Source organism: Bicyclus anynana, chromosome 12, assembly GCF_947172395.1.
Source record: "Bicyclus anynana chromosome 12, ilBicAnyn1.1, whole genome shotgun sequence".
NCBI classification, from domain to species: domain Eukaryota; kingdom Metazoa; phylum Arthropoda; class Insecta; order Lepidoptera; family Nymphalidae; genus Bicyclus; species Bicyclus anynana.
The window spans coordinates 6,321,680-6,343,449 of record NC_069094.1 but is presented as its reverse complement, the minus strand read 5'-3'; the positions used below and the strand labels follow the sequence as shown (position 1 = coordinate 6,343,449).

The 21,770-nt window shown below is 38.7% G+C and overlaps 2 protein-coding genes across 3 annotated transcripts in view; one reads left to right on the top strand and one right to left on the bottom strand.

Annotated features, from left to right (window-relative positions):
* Nucleotides 1-21,423, top strand: part of LOC112047765 (phosphatidylinositol 4-kinase beta) — a 61,753-nt gene extending 40,330 nt beyond the window's left edge. For both annotated transcript variants that reach the window (XM_052884685.1, XM_024084998.2), the window contains exons 4-10: nt 3,697-3,963; nt 6,335-6,523; nt 12,298-12,531; nt 12,933-13,111; nt 13,378-13,489; nt 14,295-14,436; nt 15,371-21,423. In XM_052884685.1, coding sequence (XP_052740645.1) covers nt 3,697-3,963; nt 6,335-6,523; nt 12,298-12,531; nt 12,933-13,111; nt 13,378-13,489; nt 14,295-14,436; nt 15,371-15,552 — 1,305 coding nt within the window. In that variant the 3' untranslated portion in view covers nt 15,553-21,423. The remainder of the gene's footprint in view (nt 1-3,696; nt 3,964-6,334; nt 6,524-12,297; nt 12,532-12,932; nt 13,112-13,377; nt 13,490-14,294; nt 14,437-15,370) is intronic.
* LOC112047762 (MKI67 FHA domain-interacting nucleolar phosphoprotein-like) overlaps nt 1-21,770 on the bottom strand; it is a 191,494-nt gene that overhangs the window by 165,667 nt on the left and 4,057 nt on the right. The window lies entirely within an intron of this gene.

The window sequence follows — 21,770 nt, the reverse complement described above, 5'->3', positions numbered from 1 at the left end:
TTTTTTTCCTTCACTGAGACACGTGATATTTAATTTCTTAAAATGCAAATAACTAAAAAGTTTTAGGTGCATGCCCCGGACCGGATTCAAACCCACACCCTCCGGAATCGGAGGCAGAGGTCATATCCACTGGGCTGTCACGGCGATCATAGCTTATAATGGTTTGCAACAATTAATAATATATGATTCTTGTCACTTAATTTTTAAGGCCGTAATAGCCCAGTGGATATGACCTCTGCCTTCGATTCCGGAGGGTGTGGGTTCGAATCCGGTCTGGGGCATGCACCTTCAACTTTTCACTTGTGTGCATTTTAAGAAATTAAATACCACGTGTCTCAATCGGTGAAGGAAAACATCGTGAGGAAACCTGCATACCAGAGAATTATCTTAATTATCTGCATGTGTGAAGTCTGCCAATCCGCATTGGGCCAGCGTGGTGGACTATTGGCCTTACCCCCTCTCATTCTAAGAGGAGACTCGAGCTCAGCAGTGAGCCGAATATGGGTTGATGACGACGAATTTTTAAGGAAGTAGCCATCGAACTCATCTTTACTAATAAACAAATTCGGGAGTTATAACCGGCTAGTAGCTGTCTTGCCTATTCTGTAATACCGGATATTGTTTTTGTACCAGTTGGCCACGAATGTTCGTCAAAAAGGAAAGAGCCTGTGTAAAATTATCTGACAGGTCGTGACTTATACCTAGTAATTATACTTGTTTACTATAGTAATCATTAACAATGTCCGGGAAAGTACTATTATCCTTATTCCTACCGCCAGCACTGTTGCTGTTTCAATTTGATGTGGTCGCGGTTAATATTTCAGGTATGCAGGCATGTAAACGAGTATGTACTGTACTTTGTTGACCATATTCTTGCATTACTCGGAGCATGCTGCTTTATTAGAAACTAGGCAACGTCCGAGTTTCACCCGCGTAGTTCCCGTTTCCGTGAGAATGCATAGACTCACAAACAACGTGATTAAATAATTTTCAAAATCGCTTCAGTAGATACAGCGGTTACCCCATATAATACCACAAACTTTACCTCTTTATACACACAGGCTAATTCACTAACTTTGACGCAGTCGCAGGCTAAGCCTTGTTATTGAAAAAAATCCATGGTTATAGTACCAACTGACACCATGTGTTTTTTCAACTATTCAAAACAAAAATTGTACCATAGTCATTTTGTTATCGACAGTGTTCATCTAACAATACGATTATTCGCCTTCAATGCTCGAAATCTCGGGCCCGTTTCCGGTCGAGTCAATTTCAATTTGTAATTTCAAATGAGGGGCAGACTTATGTATTCTCCTGATTATTGTATTACGCATTGACTGGCTATTTAAATTTTTTTTTTTAATTGTATTTATGAAAGGATTAGAAAATGTAATTATACGAAAAATATTTTATTTGGAAGAAGCATCTTAAATATTTTCTACCATTGCCTATACATTTCTCCATTACATTGTTATTTCTATTTGTTTTTTTTCACTCACTTCTGGATTTTATTTTATCTATTTCTAGAACTACTATTGATATCTCAACTTAACTGGCTCATTTGCTCTGTGGTTGGTCTATGCGGCTTTGATTAAAAAGTCTTGGTTATGAAATATTGAGATTATTCTTTATTTCAAAGATTTCTCAGTAGCAATCTGGTGTTGCGAAGATGAAGCGGAGAACAGGTTAAGTTTTTGATCCCGGTCATATAATAGATAATATCAGAATGATCTTAGGATTCAGATGTTATATATCATCATCATATCAGCCGATGGATGTCCACTGCAGTACATAAGCCTTTTGTAGGAACTTCCAAATTACACGATCCTGAGTTGGCAGAATCCAGTGAATCCCTTCAACTCACTTGATGTCGTCAGTCAAGCTGATGGGGGGTCGACCAACGCTACGATTTCTAGTGCGGGGTCGCCATTCGAGCACCTCAGGACCCCAACGTCCATCGGCTCTTCGAACTATGTGCCACTAGCTTCGCGACTCGTTGAGCTATGTTGGTGGCTTTGGTTCTTCTGCGATTCTCCTCATTTTTTATTCGATCACGTAGAGTACTTCGAGCATAGGTCGTTCCATCGCGTGCTGTGTGACTCTGAGCCTTATGAGGCCCATAGTTAGCGACCAAGTCTCGGAACCATAGGTTCTATGTATGTAGGTTCATAGGTAGTGCTGTCATCACTGGCAACACGTACTGTTCGAAAACTTTTGTCTTCAGGCGCTGAGGAATTTCGGACGAAAAGATATCGCTGTTATATTATTTTTGTAATAATAACAGCACCACTATTATTCATATTTTGCAGATTATTATGTTCTAGTTAGATAAATTATTCATTATAAAGTCAATCTGAGTTCGCAGGTCTTGGGTCGCCTCACTTTAATGAATAGTGGGCTAAGCATCGGTGTTGTATAAAACTTGCAATATGATGATGTTAATGTTATGTATTGATGCTACACGCATTATTGTTGTTAAACAGTTAATCGCTGTAATAGCGAACTGTTACAGTCACGCATACCCATATTTAGAGGTCGCGGACTTAGGTATGCTAACTGAAGCCACGGTAACGCCGACACTTCCCACGTATATCTAATGTAAACCGCTATATAATGTTTTATTGTTAATATTTGAAGGACAATTTATGGTTCTGACAAATTATAATGCTCATAATACATGTTTTTATTACAATTTTCTTCGAATATGTAGAGCCACAATAGCTCAACGGTAAGAGCGGTCGGATTCATCACCGAGGGGTTGATCTCCGTCCAGTTGTGTCGTAGACACTCCTAATACAATCTTTGTCGACTAGTTGGAGGGGAATGGGAATATTGGTCAAATTTAAAAAGATATGGCAAATATTATTTTAAAATAAGTATTTTAATCGAGCATTACAATATCTTATAGTGATGAACTTTTGATTTACATCGGTCTATAAAGTGTATAATAAATAATAGTTAAGTCGCCATAGCTCCTTTTATCGTAGCCACTCAAAAAACAGGAACGCATAGTTGGACAGAAAAGGGAAATATTGGTTAAGTTTAAAGATTTATGACCATTCTATTTAGATATATGATCATCATACTCGATCTGGATTTTCCAAACACCACTGCTTTGAGTCGTTAATGCCCAGTGACCACAACACGTTTGATGTTGTTGGTTCATCTATTTGGTCGACCGACCTAGGTGTCGACCAAAATTGCATTCTCCGTTGCTAGATCACTATACCATTGGATTTAATCATATTAGCAACTTCAGCAGATTTATAATGATTAGCCTATTTTAAATACAAACTGCTAGGCTTGGTCTTATTGGAAACGGGATTTACAGATTAAACGCACTATTAGTTTTGTCGGATTTCAGCCTAATATCATTATCATCATCATTATTAACCAATATTCGGCTCACTGCTGAGTTCGAGTCTCCTCAGGGGTAAGACCATTAGTCCACCACGCTGGCTCCATGCGGATTGGTAGACTTCATACTCACAGAGAATTAAGAAGATTCTCTGATATGCAGGTTTCCTCACGGTGTCCCTTCACCGTTTGAGACACGTGATATTTAATTTCTTAAAATGCACACAACTGAAAGGTGTATGCCCCGGATTTGAACCCACACCCTCCATAGTCGGAGGCAGAAGTCATATCCACTGGGCTATTACGCCTAATATAACTAACTATATTAATTGTTCACAGGCGCCGTACATAATGTACGTGGAGGTGCTAGAAACGGAGGGACACGAGCCTCTACCTCCCCGCCTGCTGCCGCCTGCGCCGCCCGCACCTCACTCCCCTCCCATACGACACACGAAGAGTGAAGAGAACCTCGTCCCCGAGTGGCCGGCCCTCTCCCTGTACTCCGCGCTAGAGGACTCCGACGCGGGGGACTGCTGGAGTCACGAGGATGAAGAACTAAGCACACAGTATCCTGCCAAGCTACCGGCTCCCGATAGCTTATCACAGGTATGTGCATTATTACAAGCTAATTCATTCGCCATTTTTTAGGGTTTCTTACCCAAAGGATAAAACAGGATATTACTAAGACTTCGCTGTCCGTCCGTCCGTCTGTCACCATTTATCCGGTAGACACACTGTAGACAGTTGAAATTATCACAGATTGATGATCCTGTTGCCGCTATAACAAAAAATACTAGAAAATAAAATAAAATAAATAATTAAGAGGGCTCTCATACAGCAGAAATTCGTACAGAAAAAATTTGGAATGCCCTTCCGGCGTTTGTGTGTCTTGACACTTATAATTTTAACACCTTCAAAGCAAGAGTAAATAGGCATCTTCTAGGTAAGTGCGCTCCAACTTAGACCGCATAAAAACTTTCCATCAGGCTTAATTGTAGTCAAGCGCAAGCCTATACTGCATAAAAAAAGACATGACTTATTTTGCCGCTTTTATAGATAATGATACGGAACCTTTCGTGTACGAGTCCGACTCGCACTTGGCCGGTTTTTTAATTCTACGGTAAATGGGCCGGACTCAACCGCCGACAAGGGCACCAGCTCTCTTTTATGCACCTGCATGAAACGGGTATCAAATATTCTAAAAGCTTATTTTAATATTTTTACTATTATATTCTTTACCTTTGAACATGTATTACCAATAATTCATCGGTAACACAGATCGCGTTTATTCAACTAATTATTATAAATAAGTACTTTAATGGTCTGAAACATAACAGTCGTAGGTACATTAGTGATGTAACAGTAACAATAACAATGTCGATTCATTTGTAATACTATTATTCTTTCTTCCGTAATAATAGTATTACTTCGTATTATGAAAATCAATAATATTATTTTATTTAAGCGCTCCTAGCTAGCTGTACATCGAACTTAAATGCACACATTCCTATGATTACAATCTGATGAGTTTGGTCTCTAAGGTCCATGAAAGTACTGGCACATGAGCTTTTCCATTTATGTCGACGGGCGCAGGGTAAACTATTAGTTATATAGAATTTGCCCTAGCGCTGTGATATGCTAACTTTATGATGATATAATTAACAGTCTGCACTGGGAAAACATGTTGAAAAGAAAGATTGTTTATACTATAGTAAATGGTCTTTATTTCAAAAGAGCTAGCCGTATATTTTCTTGCGACACTTCTCAGTAGAATCTGCCTGCCGAGACGATAGCAGAGTCACTACAAATCATCTTTCTAAAAGTTCCAAACTAAGCCTACTTGAAATAAAGTTAGATTTGATTCAAACGTAAGATGAACTCGGTGTATCGCCAGTATGAAGGGGCTGCTACTGTCATTTATCACAGTCGCTGATTCTTTGTAATTGATAAAGACACGACTATCCATAAGAATAGACAACTATAACTGATGAGAGTTAGATGACTAAATTGACAAAATGGTTTTAAAAATAGTCTTTAACACAAAAATGGAAACGACTTTAAAGACTTATTTCAGTTATTTTGATTTTAACACAAAATTACTAAATCGATTTTCATGAAAATGCGCAATGGGACCTATCTGGAAGTATACTCTTTCGAACAAAAAAAGAATTTGCAAAATTGGTTATTAATGGCTAGTTTCTTCATCGCAAGTAACAGTCAAAGTAACGTCATAAATCAAAAGTGACGGTCTTATTCACTGAAACATAAAGTCTTCTTTACAACTTACTACTTTTACTGTTACTTTAGCTTTACATGAAGAAACTGGCTGTTAATGAGGAAATGATTAGGTAACAAACCTTAAAATAAAAGATACGCGTCGAATTGAGAAGTCTTTTTTTGAAGTCGGTTAGTAAAGTTTCAGAACACTTCGTATTCAAACTGTTTTGCTACATACATAATGCATTAAAATTAAAAGGCGTAATAGGTAGCTAGATCCAAATCCAAATGTTAATCTTCGTCAGACGGTCGACTTTTAGAACGTGTCTCTACATAGTCATAGATTCCTCCAAATAAATTGGTAGCATGTAACTTTACTATTTTTGTACATTTAGGTAAACAAGATGAAAAAATGAATTTAATGAAATGTTTTTAGAATGGAATTTAATCTAGATTAACTGTGTCACACACACACACACACATTATGATTAGGATATATTATGATATTTGTAGCATTAAAAGAACATTTCACGTAAGTTTCCAAGGTGTTGAGGTTAAGCGTAGTATGTTGAAAAGGGTATTTTTAAAATAACAGGAAATAAGCTCCCATTATTTAGAGTTTCACTAACCACAGTAAGCTTATTGAAGTTACGTACGCATGCAGCAAGCGTAATTTGGAAAACTACCTTAAGAATATAGGAATAGGCACGTTCACTGAAGGTTATCATTAAGCATATAAGATGGTGTTGTGTATCGGCAGGTGTCGGCAATGTCGGTGATGTCGGCCGTGTCGGGCGTGTCGGCGCTGTCGACGTCGTCGTGCGGCTCGCGCGAGTCGGTGGCGGTGGGCGCGGGCGAAGTGCGGCGCCGGCTGGCCGACGCGACCGCCGAGCCGCCGCCCAACACCTTCCGCCGCGACCCGCAGGACCCCTCCGCGCTCGCGCTCAAGGTACGACCTCCCACACTATACATACAGTCATACACATGAAAAACATTTTATTTTTATTTTTTACAAGTTAGCCCTTGACTACAATCAGTGGCGTGCACAAGCTTTTTCATCAGTGTATGCATTATATGTACAAATGGAACATTCCCTCTCCAATACATGTTCAAAATCCCAAATTCCAAAGTCCTCAGAGTAGGCAGTACATTTTTGCATCTATGAAGTGCATCCTATGCACGCCACTGATTACAATCTCACCTGATGAACTGGGTCCTAACTGAAATCAGTGCTGCATACTTTTTCTGTATAGGAAGTATGTAGCAAAATGCTGAGTTAGGGCCTTTTTCTAGGCTATGCCACATATTGCAGGGCGTTCTTCTTTTATTGCTCTAGCTATAAGCTATATATACTTAAAATTTAATATTGTAATCTGTGGCACTGCCTAAAAAAAGATATTTCTGCTTTCTTTATTTCTTTCTTTCTGATGGTATGTGATGATGCTATCTAAGTTGGAAACGGGCTGACATGTTTGGAGGAGGATGAAAAACCCCTTTCCGTTTCTACACAATATCGTACGTTTTTTACATTTTTTCTGTAACCATGGATTTTTTCCGTGATCAAAAGTAACACATGTTCTGCAAATAAGTCCTATTTATCTCTATACCAAATTAGGCCAAAGCGGTTTAGTAGTAGCCCTGAAAAGGTTTCCTGTCGAAAGTTAGTCTGCCTGATAGACAGACACTATCTTTACTTTCATACATATGTATAAACAAAATTGAATGTGGAAAATGAAAATTGAAGTGAAGTGATATAAAAATAAGTTCTCAAGTGTTTATAGTTATTTACTTGATACCACAACACAAACGAGCTTTTTAAAATTTTCGTCCGTCTGTTTGTCCGGATTAACCTCTGTAACGTCTGAACCGTTTTTATCCCGACAACCCGATTAGTTATCGACAGATTAGATTTGATGAGATTAATCCGGAGAAACGGACAAGACGAAATTTTTAAAAAGTTTGTTTCTTGACGTAAGCTATTTTACCAAATTAGCTATGATCGATATGCTAAATACAAAAATAAATTCTAAAATCCCACTGGATGGATCGGTGTGTGCAAATGGATAAACTATTCAGCTTAATTATATACTCAGATGCACAATTATCCGCCCTCTTTAATATGACGCGATTATATTAAAGTGGGCGGATAATTATGCCTCTGAGTATATTTACTATGGTAAAGTATTCGGTTGACACAGTAGCCAAACCTCGCCCTGTTATAAATGTGGTGGAACACGAAACGATGGCCTAATTTTTGTCTTAATTAAGGGTAATTAATTAGTAGATAACACATTACATAAAATTAACTGTACCTATCAACGTAATTATGTCTGTTGTCTAGGGGAAGTTTTTTGTACTCGATTGTCATAAAGCTGAGTTATATTATGATACTTATAGCCTGGTTAACATGTGCTCTGTAGTACATATTTTTTCTCCGTCTCCTATAAAAATGGTTGAAGTGTCATTGGATTCGGAATTGAATGTAGATAGTTTTTGTAACTTATAAGTCAAAAACCGAACCCCTTTTTTTATTTTTAGTTAATTGTTTATCACTTTTGAAATTTTTGCGAGCGGGCCTTCAATTTTTACAAAAACTTTCTGCATTCAATTCTGAATCAAATGACCTCAACCATTTTTATAAGAGACGGACAAAAAAAAATGTGCTACAGAGCACATGTTAACCAGGCTATAAGTATCATAATATAACTCATCTCACTCATCGGTTTATTAACGGATACATCAGTCTGACCCGCCATGATATTGATATCTTTCAGGACACCTTGTTTAGTTTTAAAAGGAAATTGACATCATTTCTGTAAATATTATTATTATTGTTATTTTTATTAATTAATTGTATTATTGTTTATTTTTATATATTTTTTTTTTAACTTGAAGTGACATTTATTTTAAATTTTAACTTTAGCTTATGTATTAATTAATGACATCCCTTTCTTAAACTCAATTATTTGATTTTGACACTTTAATTAGTATTGTAAACTTTCTTGATTTTGACATTTTAATTAATATTGTAAACCTTCTTGATTTTGACATTTTAATTATTTTTTAATTATTGTAAATTTTTTGGTAAATTATTTTAGATTGTAGGTTAATCTTTTATTTTAAGTTTTTAACCGGACTCTGCAGTGTTGTGAATGCCTGTAAAAGATGGCTGAAGTAGTTCAAGAATTTTGTAACTCACTTATATATAATGTTTTCTGCTGTCATTGTTGGCGTTACAAATAAATAAATAAATAAATAAACATGTTAACCAGAGTATTATCATTTTAGTGGTTTTGTTTGCTCAAGAGTAAAACTGATAATTTAGTTCTAATTCCAGATTCAATTCCAACACTGGTTTTTTATCTTTAAGTTGGCAAAAGTATTTTCTGTTCTTGCGCACATTAATAGCACCGTGTTCCATTTGTTAAAGAGACTTTGCGTCAAATAGACTTCATTTCTAAACAAACTAACGGTCATCAGCGTCTTCAACTAAAATTGAAATCGTATAGAATTTTTTATATTCCGTAAGTTAGTTAAATCACTAAAATCGTTATTCAACTTTGAACTTTTAGAGTTCTACCAATGTTTGCACTATTTTAAATATTGGCTTGCACATGAAACGCTTTGATGCTTTGATGATGCTAAAACCAGTCAATTCTGACTGAGAGTTCGTGATTGTTTACATATTAGATCATCGGTTATAGAAAAGACAAAAGAGGAATTGTGTTCGTAACATAAACAGACAGGCCAATTATATACAATTCCAATCGATATCAGTGTAAACAGGGGAAACACGGTCTGGCCGGTGTTAGTCACGCGTCGCCCATTACTGCAGGGCGGGGTAGCCCCCGTCTTGTATTATCGGTAGCTTTAAGGTTATCGCACACTTGTACGAGCCGAACGAGTCAAACAAAATTAATTTTAGAATCACATCACATTAGTATCATAAAGGCGAAAGTTTGTGTTGTGTGTGTATCTGTTCCTTTGCGCTGCGTCTACTGTAGCGATTTGGCTGAAATTTGGAATATAAATAACATAGGCTACTTTTCATCGCGGAAAAATATATGGTTCCCGCAGGATTTGTGAAAAACTGAATTTCACTCGGACGAAGTCACAGGCGTCCGCTAGTTCTATACATGAAATCTCATGAAATCTCACACATTTCTCAGTCGAATTGTACGAATCCGTGTTCACAGTTTACATACTAAATTCTAAAATTTGCGTTCGGTTCGGATAACTGTGCATTCGCCTTTAGTGGACTTTACCCTCGGTTATTGTGGCTATATTTTTCGATAATTTTCAATTATAAGCGTATGACTCATAGGACTACTTCATACAATTTGTAATGTTTGTGTTTCACTTGGTGTTAATTCCTTTTAACTCTACTCACTTGTTTGGCATTCTATAACATGTTTTTATAATACGGGGATAAAAATAGAGCTTATGACACACTCACAACTAACGTGGCTTTCTAGTGGTAAAAGAATTTTCAACATTGTTTCAGTAGATCCAGAGATTGCCCCCTACAATACCACAAACTTCGCTATTTTATCTCTCTCCGCGTCGTGTTCCTCATTACTGAGGGTCGTGACCCCTATCACACATTCATAACTTTTTCCGCACGATGTCACGCCATGCGGCTCGGCTTTTCGCGACTTGTAGAGCATCGTGTACTTTTGTATTGAGAGTGGTGCGGATTTGATCTGACCAACGCATCGGGCTACGTCCCCGAGGTCTCTTTCCTTCCACTTTGCCAGTGATAACAAGTTTCTCTAGGTTATCTCCTTCTCTCCTGGCAATGTGACCGAAGTACTCAAGGATCCTCTGAAGACAGGTGGTGGAAAGTCTTTTCGAGATGTTGAGTTGTTTCAACACCGCGTTGCATTGGTCCTATGCGCTGTCCACGGAATACGGAGCATTCTTCGCCAGCACCACATCTCAAAGGCATCTATGCGATGCCGATCAGCTGATTTGATAGTCCATGTCTCAGCTGCATATGTGAACATTGGAAAGATTAGAGTCCGGACAAGACGCATTTTTGTGTTTAAGGAGATGTTCCTGTCTTTCCAAATTTTATGCAGTTGAGACATGGCACTTTTGGCCATCCCAATTCTCCTGCGAATTTCCATCTCACATGATCCTGTGTTTGTTATATTGGAACCCAGATATATGAAATTTTGAACTATTTCAAGATTCAAAGAGCCAGTGAGTTGTAATTTATTGGCACGATCAACAACCATTAATTTTGTTTTGGATTTGTTTATGGAGAGACCCATTTCTTCGCTCACACGTGCCATTCTGTTCAATAAAGATGTCATCTCTCCCTCCGATGCTGCTAAGAGAGTTGTGTCATCAGCGTAGCGTAAATTGGTTAACTTTGCTCCACCAATGCTGATGCCACCATCCCAGTCTTCGAGAGTTCGTCTCATTATATACTCTCCATATATATTGAACAGAATAGGAGAAAGCACACAACCCTGCCTAACGCCTTTGCAGAACTTGAAAGTGTTGGATGTAACCTCATCTATTCTTACAATTCCTGTGCTACTGCTGTACAGGTTTATGAGCAGTGTTACTAGATGTTGTGGCACTCCCAGGTCTGCAAGCACTCCCCACAAACAACTCCAGTTAACGCAATCGAAAGCTTTGCTATAATCAACAAAGCACATAATCATTGGCGTATTGAATTCGTATGCTTTCTCGATTAGCTGTCGCACATTTAAAATTTGTTCTCGGGCGCCTTTGCCTTTAACGAAACCAGCTTGTTCCTGAGGAATTTGCCAATCTAGGTAATGACGAATGCGGTTGTTAATAATATACAATAGTACTTTGCTGGCATGGGAGATTAGTGACAAAGTACGATAGTGATCACATTTCCGTGTCGAGCCTTTTTTGTGCAGAGGAACTACGACTGACATAGCCCAATCATTTGGCCATTTACCTTTTTAGTCGCAAATCATGTGCAGCATATCGATACCGGTTTCCCCTAGAGCTTTCAATTCGCGATTTTATAATATCAAGTAAAAGATAACTTGCGCATATTATTATAATAGGCACATTTCTAGTCAGATTTGAAATAGTAACCTCCAATTATAGATGAGTAATAATGTGAAGTGATTTTAAAGAATGAGGTATTTTTAGCTAAACAAGGCCGCAAACTATTGTTTTCGCCGCGGTAGTATAATTTTCACTAATTTGCATGGAAACAATGAATTAATTAATTCAAGAGCAAAAGATTGTTCACATTAAGAGTAAATTTGCACATTAGAAAACGTCCACTTTTTTACACGAAATAGGCTTACGAGATTGTGGTCAAAATCTCATCTGATGTGAATCTCACCAATTTTAAATGTGGCATAAGGTCTACACTTGAACATTCGCGCCATTTTGGTCTTGGCTCTTTTTAGCCAAGTAACGAGTGGTTGTATGTTTGTTCTCTTTGGGTTTCTAAACTATTTATCTGATTAATGTGACATACGTGAGCCTCGGTCGTACACAGTGGTGTGCATTGGAGGGGCCCTGTATCAGACTTAGTTGAGGGCTCAATGAAGGGTAAAGATTTCACACATAATAAACATAAACATACAAATAAATAAACTCCAGTAGGCCTACGATACTTCAACGACATGTCTCATGGCGCGCCTCCTATATATCCACAATTAACTTAATTAATTGCATAATATATTATTTACTTGTTAATAAAATGATAATATATGGTTGCAGGAGTCGTGGGAGAGCAAGCTAGCGCGCATGCGCTCGTCGTCGCCATACGGCGCGCTGGCGGGCTGGCGGTTGCTGGGCTGCATCGTGAAGGTCGGCGACGACCTGCGCCAGGAGATGCTCGCCGCGCAGCTGCTGCGTCGGCTGCAGGCCGTGTGGGAGCTGGAGCGAGTGCCGCTGCGCCTGCGCCCCTACGAGATCCTGTGCCTCGACCGCGAGTGCGGTCTCATACAGCCGGTCAGTGTGTACTGTGCGCTTGCAGCAGTCGCGGAAGATGCGCCGCCTGCAGGCCGTGTGGGAGCTGGTGGGAGTGTCCGATATCACATGAAATACCTAATTGATTGTCTTAATTAATCTCATACTGACCAACCTCGACAGATATTTTGTCCTTGTATCTGATCTGTGATAGTGATTGGCTTCTGTTCGGAATCCGTAAATAAAACTACCATAGCACTAGGCCGCTCCAATAATAAACCATCACAAATTATACCCTTAGTATGTAAGAACCACTCGATGTCGCGATACAAAATACTTACACTGCCATCTATCGGCACATTGCTAAACCAAATTAAAAATAATCGATACACCGCGTCGAATGGTCGATTATACAGCATATACTGATAGAGTATCTCCCCCAGGTGCTGAACTCGGTGTCGCTGCACCAGATCAAGAAGCAGTCGGGCAAGTCGCTCCGCGCGTGGCTGGAGCTGGAGCACGGGCCGCCCACCAGCGAGGGCTTCCTGCGCGCGCAGAACAACTTCGTGGAGTCGGCCGCCGCATACGCGCTCACCAGCTACCTGTTGCAGCTTAAAGACAGGTACAACTTCACAAGATTGAATACAAGCAGGCGTTATTTTAAAAAAAACGAGTGAAAAAACCAGACAACTTGCCCAACGCAAGAAAATATAGCTCTCTCTTTTGTTCCAACACAACAAAATATCGCTCTCTCTTTTGTACCAACGCAACAAAAGAGATTGATATTTCAAGTTCGGCGTTATTAGTTGATTTGGGTGAACGACCCTCGAAGTTAACTAATAATCTTTCATTAATACTGAGATAATTTATTATTTTTTTTATTTACAGACACAACGGGAACATTCTATTGGACAGCACGGGGCACATTATCCACATCGATTTTGGATTCATATTCTCAATTTCACCTAAGAACTTGGGATTTGAAAGTTCGCCTTTTAAGGTAATTTTTAATTTTAAATAAAATGTTTTGATTGTTCTAAAATATGTTACTGTCTCCAGAGATTTAATTATGACAATGAAGGGGTCACCTTGGTCCAGTCCTGGTTTGGGCTATGAAATACTGAGCAATTCTCTCTCCCAAGAAATTTTCAGCAAGAATTCTCAGCCCACACTTGGAAGTTGGTGGTGTCATCATGCTGGTGCATCACTTCTGAGTTTCATTTCCCCTCTCCTCTAAGGAGTGTAGTCTGGCTCTGTCCTCTGTGAGTCATACTCCTTATGTGTAAGAGTCATGTCCACCTCATACTTTGATTTTTGCCCTTTAGGATCTTATGCCATCTTATTCTATCTCCAATCTATCTATATGGAGAGCATTGTAGACAGTGAACTCGAGTGTAGTGCGGACCAGGTCAGACCAACTGATTGGGCTGCGCCCCTGAATCTCTTTTTCTTCCACCTTGTAACGACTAATTCTAGATATTCTAGATTATTTCTCTCTTTCCTGTCGGAAGTACTATGGAATACGCTTGAGATAGTTGGAAAAAAGAAAGAAATAAAAATAAATTAAATATTGTGCCATACACTACAATGCCTAATTAAGTATCTGTTAATTATTATCAAAATGCCTGATTAAGTGCCTGTACTATTGTAGTGACTGATGCTTTAACAACTTCCTTTGGTAGAGTCTTGTTCTAATCTTGAGTTTGGCTAGAATAGTAATGGAATTCCGAGCATTTTCCTCCAACAGTAAATTAAGTTGATGGTAATAATAATGAAATAAAATAAGAGATGGTTGTGCACTACAGCTGACGAGCGAGTTCGTGGACGTGATGGACGGCGAGAGCTCGGACATGTTCGCGTACTTCAAGATCCTGTTCCTGCGCGGGCTGCTGGCGGCGCGCAAGCACTGCGACCAGATCATACACCTCGTCGACGTCATGCGCATGGGTAAGATCCGTCACAGAGGCAAACAAGACACAAACAAAACAGCAAGCCTCAAGGGACTCAAACTTTGCCTCAAGAGCCTCAAACTTTGCCTCAGAAGCTTCAACTTTCGCCTAACAGCAGTAACCTCATTTATGTAACTTTTCCCTGTTCCTTATGAAACTTTAATGGCGTCCACGTCGTCCCGCACACGCCTTAACCACGTGGTTTGTGCGTGTGCAGCTACCTCGTTAGGCTTGAAGGCTAGAAGATGAGAGGGTTCTGCCCTCTGATCTTCTAGACTCTCGAAGGGCGTCTCCTGTGAGACTCGGACTACGGCTTAGAGGCCTGCCCAGAAAGGCTGTTACAGCACAAATAGCTCTTTGAAATGTTTAGGATAAGGCCGTTCTCCCACAAGACTACTCGCAAGCAACTCATGTTTGATACGCATCGCTTGTCAGTAGCAAACAATGCTACGTGCGACTGACACCACATAATGTGGCGTAGGTAACTAGATGTACCGCAGTCAAATCAGGATCAGCCATTGTACCCTGGCGGAAATAAAAGTAAATTTTTTTTTTAAAACTATTTTTGGTTATACAAATCTACGAATTTTATTTAATTCTTTCGAAATAATATTAATTCTGTCCCAAGAAATGCAACACTAATGGCGGATTGATGACGTTTTCAAGTAGCAGTAGTCGATTTGACGTTTGCTGTCAATTGTCATGTCACAGCTCTATGGGGGCCATCTTAATATAACTAAAAAACTTGGGTTTTAATTTTATTTATTTATTTTGATTTAGTTAGATTTCCTTATCCTTGTATTTTTTAAATTTTAATGATACAGGGTACAAGAGTGGACCTGAAATGGACTATCTTCTGTTAGCAAAATATGATGATGATAAGCCTGGATGTTTTGGTCTATGTATACAAATATGGGTGGTCTGTGTTGCAGGCGGGCAGCTGCCTTGCTTGCGTAGCAGCAGCGCCGTGAGCGCCTTCCGAGCGCGCTTCCACCCCGGCCGCACCGAGCCGCAGCTACGGACGCTCGTCGACCGACTGGTGCGCGACGCGCTGCACTCGCTCTCCACACGCCTCTACGACAACTACCAGTACTACACAAACGGCATCCTCTAGCGCCTTGTCCCCTACTACCGGACAAGAGACGAGCGCCGATAGTCCCGCCGTGGGCCGGCCGCATCGAGCCGCAGCTGCGCCCGCTCTTCGACAACTACCAGTACCTCACCAGCGGTATCCTGTAGTGAATTGACCCCTACTACCGGACAAGAGACGAGCGTCAATAGTCCCGCCGTGAGCGCTTCCAACCGGCCGCACCGAGCCGCAGCTGCGCGCGCTCTTCGACAACTATCAGTACTACACCAACGGCATCCTCTAGCGCCTTGTCCCCTACTACCGGACAAGAGACGAGCGTCAATAGTCCCGCCGTGAGCGCTTCCAACCGGCCGCACCGAGCCGCAGCTGCGCGCGCTCTTCGACAACTATCAGTACTACACCAACGGCATCCTCTAGCGCCTTGTCCCCTACTACCGGACAAGAGACGAGCACCGATAGTCCCGCCGTGAGCGCTTCCAACCGGCCGCACCGAGCCGCAGCTGCGCGCGCTCTTCGACAACTATCAGTACTACACCAACGGCATCCTCTAGCGCCTTGTCCCCTACTACCGGACAAGAGACGAGCGCCGATAGTCCCGCCGTGAGTGCTTCCAACCGGCCGCATCGAGCCGCAGCTGCGCGCGCTCTTCGACAACTATCAGTACCTCACCAGCGGTATCCTGTAGTGAATTGACCCCTACCACCGGACGAGATACGAGCGCCGATAATATAGACGTGCGATCAAATTATATACGATAATTATTATTTATTAATATACCTACGCCATACATACTCGACATGAGCGATAATGTAGACTTTTAGAAGGTGTAGTAAAAGGCCCTGAGAAGTTTATGTGGCGTTTTGTTTTATCTAAATAGTTAGAAAGACACATTTATCGCCACTAAACCAAACATGGAAACAAGTTACAATACAAGATATTTCATGTCAACACATTATGACGTCATACACTACAGCAATTTCTTATTTGTATTTTTTTATTTGTCTACTATTTATTTACTAGTTAATTTTGAAATCATGGGATTATGCATCATAAAGGTTTTGTAAATAGTGTAATATCAGTGCCATACCTTTTAGACCGTATAATCGAAATTTGTCAGACAATGGAAATACTTGACTAGTTGTTTCTCTATAAATAATTTAGTGTCGGCACTACATTTAGCTTCAAACATTTGAAAATTAAATTTTGTACACTCATTGACGCAGGCTGCTTAACCTGTGCCGTGCATAAGTTTGTTGATCAGGGTATGTACAAGTAAGACAAATTAACCAACCTGGGCAAATGTGCATTGAATAAGCATTAACAAAACTTAATGTTAAACGTACTTTAATGCGTGTACTGTACGTTATAAAGCCAAAGATACAATTCTGTTCCAAACAGCTTCAGTACATGTCCAAATGTTTGAAGCTAGCCGGCATAAAAATAGATTAGAGCGAGGGTACACGATGCGTTGCGGCGCCGCAACGCAAAGATTTCACCGTATCAGCGGTCACACGTGCGGTACGGCGCCGCAACGTTGTTATGTCGCAGCGGCGCCGTAGCAGCGTTGGACAGTGTTACTAACTCATTGGCATAAACAAGTGAGCGGTGCCGCTCCGACGTCGCAACGCATTCAACCCTCCCCGCTGCGTCTCGGTGGTTGCAAACCCGGCGCGGCGCCGCAACGCACCGTGTGACATGCCACAGATATTTCTATGTACGACGACGCACCGCTGCCGCAACGCATCGTGTGCCCCCGCTCTTAGAGATCTAGTTCACGACATTTGTGACTTTAGAATACGCAAATGTACTGCGGTTCTACAGATCATACATCATGATAAATCAGTAAATAGTTGTTTTAACTTACTTCGATATCTATACTAATATTATAAAGCTGAAAAGTTTGTTTATTTGATTGAACGCGCTAATCTCAGGAACTACTGGTCCGATTTGAAGTTTTCTTTCAGTGTTAGATAGCCCATTTATCGAGGAAGTCTATAGGCTATTTAATATCCCCGTATCCCTACGGGAACGGGAACCACGCGGGTAAAACCGCGCGGCGTCAGCTAGTGAGTTTTCCGCCATCTAAACATGAGGCGTCAGGCTGCGCGTGTACAACAAAATCCCAACGTTGATAAAATACCAGCAGGGTTATTATGTAACTCGGTGTACAATTCAAACAATCAGTCACTACATCGTCTTTCATCGTATTTTCGGTTTTGCAACCATCTAACATTGTTTTTTCAACAAAATGACAACTATCGTCATTTTACGTAAAATGGCTTTAGTATAGCAATGGTAATTGCAATTAGTAACTTTATTTTAACGAAAACTGGTATTTACGTAATTTCGTTGAAATAATCATGTTAGACGATCGTAAAAACAAAATATCACTGCCACTTTGTGAAATGGCGCAGTCAATGTTATTTCGGTGATATAACTATGTTAGATGTTAACAAAAACAAAAATAAGATCAAGAACATACATACAGCCGAACGTAGAACCTCCTTCTTTTTGGAAGTCGGTTAAAAATTAAATAGTGACTCATTGTTTGAATGGTACACTGAGATATATAATAAGGCCGCTGGACAGTTAAAGTTTGTTGCATGCTATACCACTCTCATTTTCATTGTTTTATTACAAGTTGCAGTATAAAAAAAACCTAATATTAAATTTATTTTGCTATCCTACATACATAAAAACCCCAATTTAAGCTTCTCTACACTTTTAAATTTGTAATTTAATTGTTGATTTGTTCAATCTTTTTTTTTTAACCACTGAAATCATTTTGACCCGTCCATTTTTTTATTTAGTGCTTATAATATGCACTTTCGTCAAGGCACCATTCTGATGGACGAGACAAGAACAGAATAACTTTGATAAGACCAAGTTAATATAATAATTATACCAACTGCAGAGTAAACTTAACTACTTGATGCAAAATAACTAACTGTTTGTAAAATAAAAGTAAACTAATTATCAATGTTATTAAAAATAACCTTTAGTATGAGATCATGTTATTGCCACACAGTTGAAACAAACTGTACTCTCTTAGAATGAAATCGTTGAATTTAAAATTTCCTTTGTAAATGTCCTGTGAATGTAGTTTGAACATTGAATATTTGGAAAGTGTAAATATTATAAATTTGATATAATTTTTGCAATGAGAAGACTGATTGTTTCACAGATGAAAAGAGGGTTAGAATTAGGTTCTTTGTCGATATAAATATATATATATGTTTTCAATAATAATGTGTACATATTATAAAGTTGTTTTTAAATATGAAATTATTATCGTGATCCCCGTAGTTGTCGTACAAGATCGCCAAAACATGCATAATTGATGTAGCTAGTTAGAAAATATATTATTGTGAATGTACTATTTTATTAAATAATAATAAATGAATTTATTGTCGGTTTTAGACAAGCGACATATGTAACTGTTATAGACAAGCGACATATGTAACTGTTATAGACAAGCGACATATGTAACTGTTATAGACAAGCGACATATGTAACTGTTATAGACAAGCGACATATGTAACTGTTATAGACAAGCGACATATGTAACTGTTATAGACAAGCGACATATTATGTAACTGTTACAGACAAGCGACATAATTTGTAACTGTTATAGACAAGCGACATATTATGTAACTGTTATAGACAAGCGACATATGTAATGAGCACTCGTCTGCATGGTACAGGGGAGAAAGAGGAGCGAATGGCACGCGCATCATTCATTCATTGATAATACAAAATTTTAAAAAAAATCAAAATCCCCCAAAGATAATGAAATTAAGAAATTATTTCTGTAATTACAGAAAGTTTAAATGTTATTGCAATATGTAGGCCGGATCAAAGAAAATTGTTTGTAAATTTAATTTTAAATTTATTTGCAGACATTCGGTTATTTTTCTCTACCCCCACAACTTCTTTTCAGCTCAACTGATTTTCATCAAACATGTCTCACACTAACCTTTAATACAAAAAAAAAAAAAATTGAAATCGCTTTATCCGTTCGTCCGACAGACAGGTCAAACTTATAACACCCCTCATATTGCGTCGGGGATGTTCCTGCACCCCATAGGTAACCTCTCTCTCTATTGTCATATCACCATCTACTGTACCCCGCGCGGACGAGGTCTCAAGTTATGCAATTTTCCTATAGATAGGTATGTATGAGGAAGCGACTATACCTGATGTAATATCAGTCTGCAATATAAGGAAACTTCCTTTGGGCATGGGCATAGTGCGCATATGCATTGACCCCTTTTCGTCGGTTGGGTCGAAATTACAAACTATTGTCGAAAAAAACAGTGAAAGCTAACAGGCTAGTCCACGGAAGCGCAGCGGAGCCAAGAAACGTAAATATTAACTAATAGGATTGCACAAAATCTCTTTTCTTAAGTGGACAGGGATTTGCGAGCTAGTTTAAAAAATCATATAAAACCGGTAAGCGGAGCGGGGAATTACGTCTGCAACTCGGCTCCACATTACTTTCTCACTTCGCTCGCCTCGCGCCTCGCGCCAGGAGCCTCGCTCCTTTCCGGTGGACAGACTACAACTCCGCTCCGCATTAACCCGTTTCTCCGCTACGCTCACTCGCTCCGATCTGATAGACAGGCAGCCTAACGCTGGCACAGTCTGCAGCTGAGTTTACGTCAGATGTTGCCGCTATCTGAACTAAAAAATCTCATGTGTCTAATTCTATACAGCTATGTGGTGTTCATTCGGATTTATGGATGGATTAGAGAATAATATTTATGATACAGTGTTCTATAAAGAATTATTTTTATGGGACCCTGATTTTATTATTATTAATATAAACATAACTTCTTTGAGAGCGCTTAAAAGACTTGCGCTTTGGCTGTTCATACAGAGTTTCAAGAATGATTATGCGAACTGTATTTATATAATAATAGCTTTTGCGCGCGTGTATTTGTTGTAATATTTACTTCTCCATCCGAAGAATCGAATTCTTACTCAACTTACTGAATAATTAGGTTCCCCATGTGAATTAGTTTAGTAAATTTTATATGGTGCCGTAATTTATACATCTAATCCATATTCTATTATTTTATTACAAAAAGCAGTTCGATCCGGCACCTAGCCATTTTTTTTTATAATAACTGCGCTTAATGATTCGACGAATTTTTATACTAAAAATATTCTGTATTATGTCCAAAAAAATATTATTATTAACAATATATGTAATTGCTTAACAAATTTTCAATATAATGTATGTGATAAACTGTGTATTGTTTAGAAGTAATATGTGACATACATAACCCATCCAATATGTGAATCTAACAAAATCCTAGTTGTTATTATTATAAATTAATTTAAATACTAGGATTTTGATTAAGTTGTGATACTTTAACAAAAAATACTATGATTGAACCCAACGTCGTTTGACGTCGAGTGAAGGGTTATTAGTATGCTAGAGGTTGACCGTTATTTATGACGCTCTTTGATTGAATGTTACAATCGTTTATTTCGTATTCGAACACACAATTATTAATTTTGTTACTTATTATACCAAAAAAAAAAAATCTACATTGGAAATTATGTTGGAAAATTGTTGAATTAAACCATATAAACGCTAAATGTTAAAATATAATTATAATTATTGACTCGAAAAAACTACAAATATATCGATCTTATTATATTTTCTTGTAAGCTGTAAATAATTTTATTATATTATAAATATAATGGTTATTATAATCTGGTAAATAAATTGACACGTCATTATACTATACAAAGTCCAAATTAGTTTCTTTTCAAAGTAATTATTATTATTATTCATGTTATTTATCATGTTGTACAGGTAATTGTAAGTAGGTTACATTAATGTTTACCTTAATTTTTTAAATATACATATATCAAAATTTTTAACTGTGTTTTAATTTAATCTTTCGTGCAGTTTTTAATCTTGACATAAAATGACATTGGACGTGTCTGTCTGTAGCCTCGTAGCTTATAAATGAATGGACCGATTATGATGCAGTTGTTTTTTTTTTGTTTGAAAGCTGAGATGGCTTCCTGTATGTACACGATGCAGATCCGATGAGCCATTTGAAGTTGTTAGTGTTGTTCTATTATAACGGAAAAAATTTCTGCAAAAGTCGTTAGCTAAATTCGGGACTCTCAGGGGAATGGTTCGAGTTATTAATTCTAACTTTTCCTACAACCTTTTTAGGAATAAGAATAGACTACAGATACACGTATATAGACAATTAGAC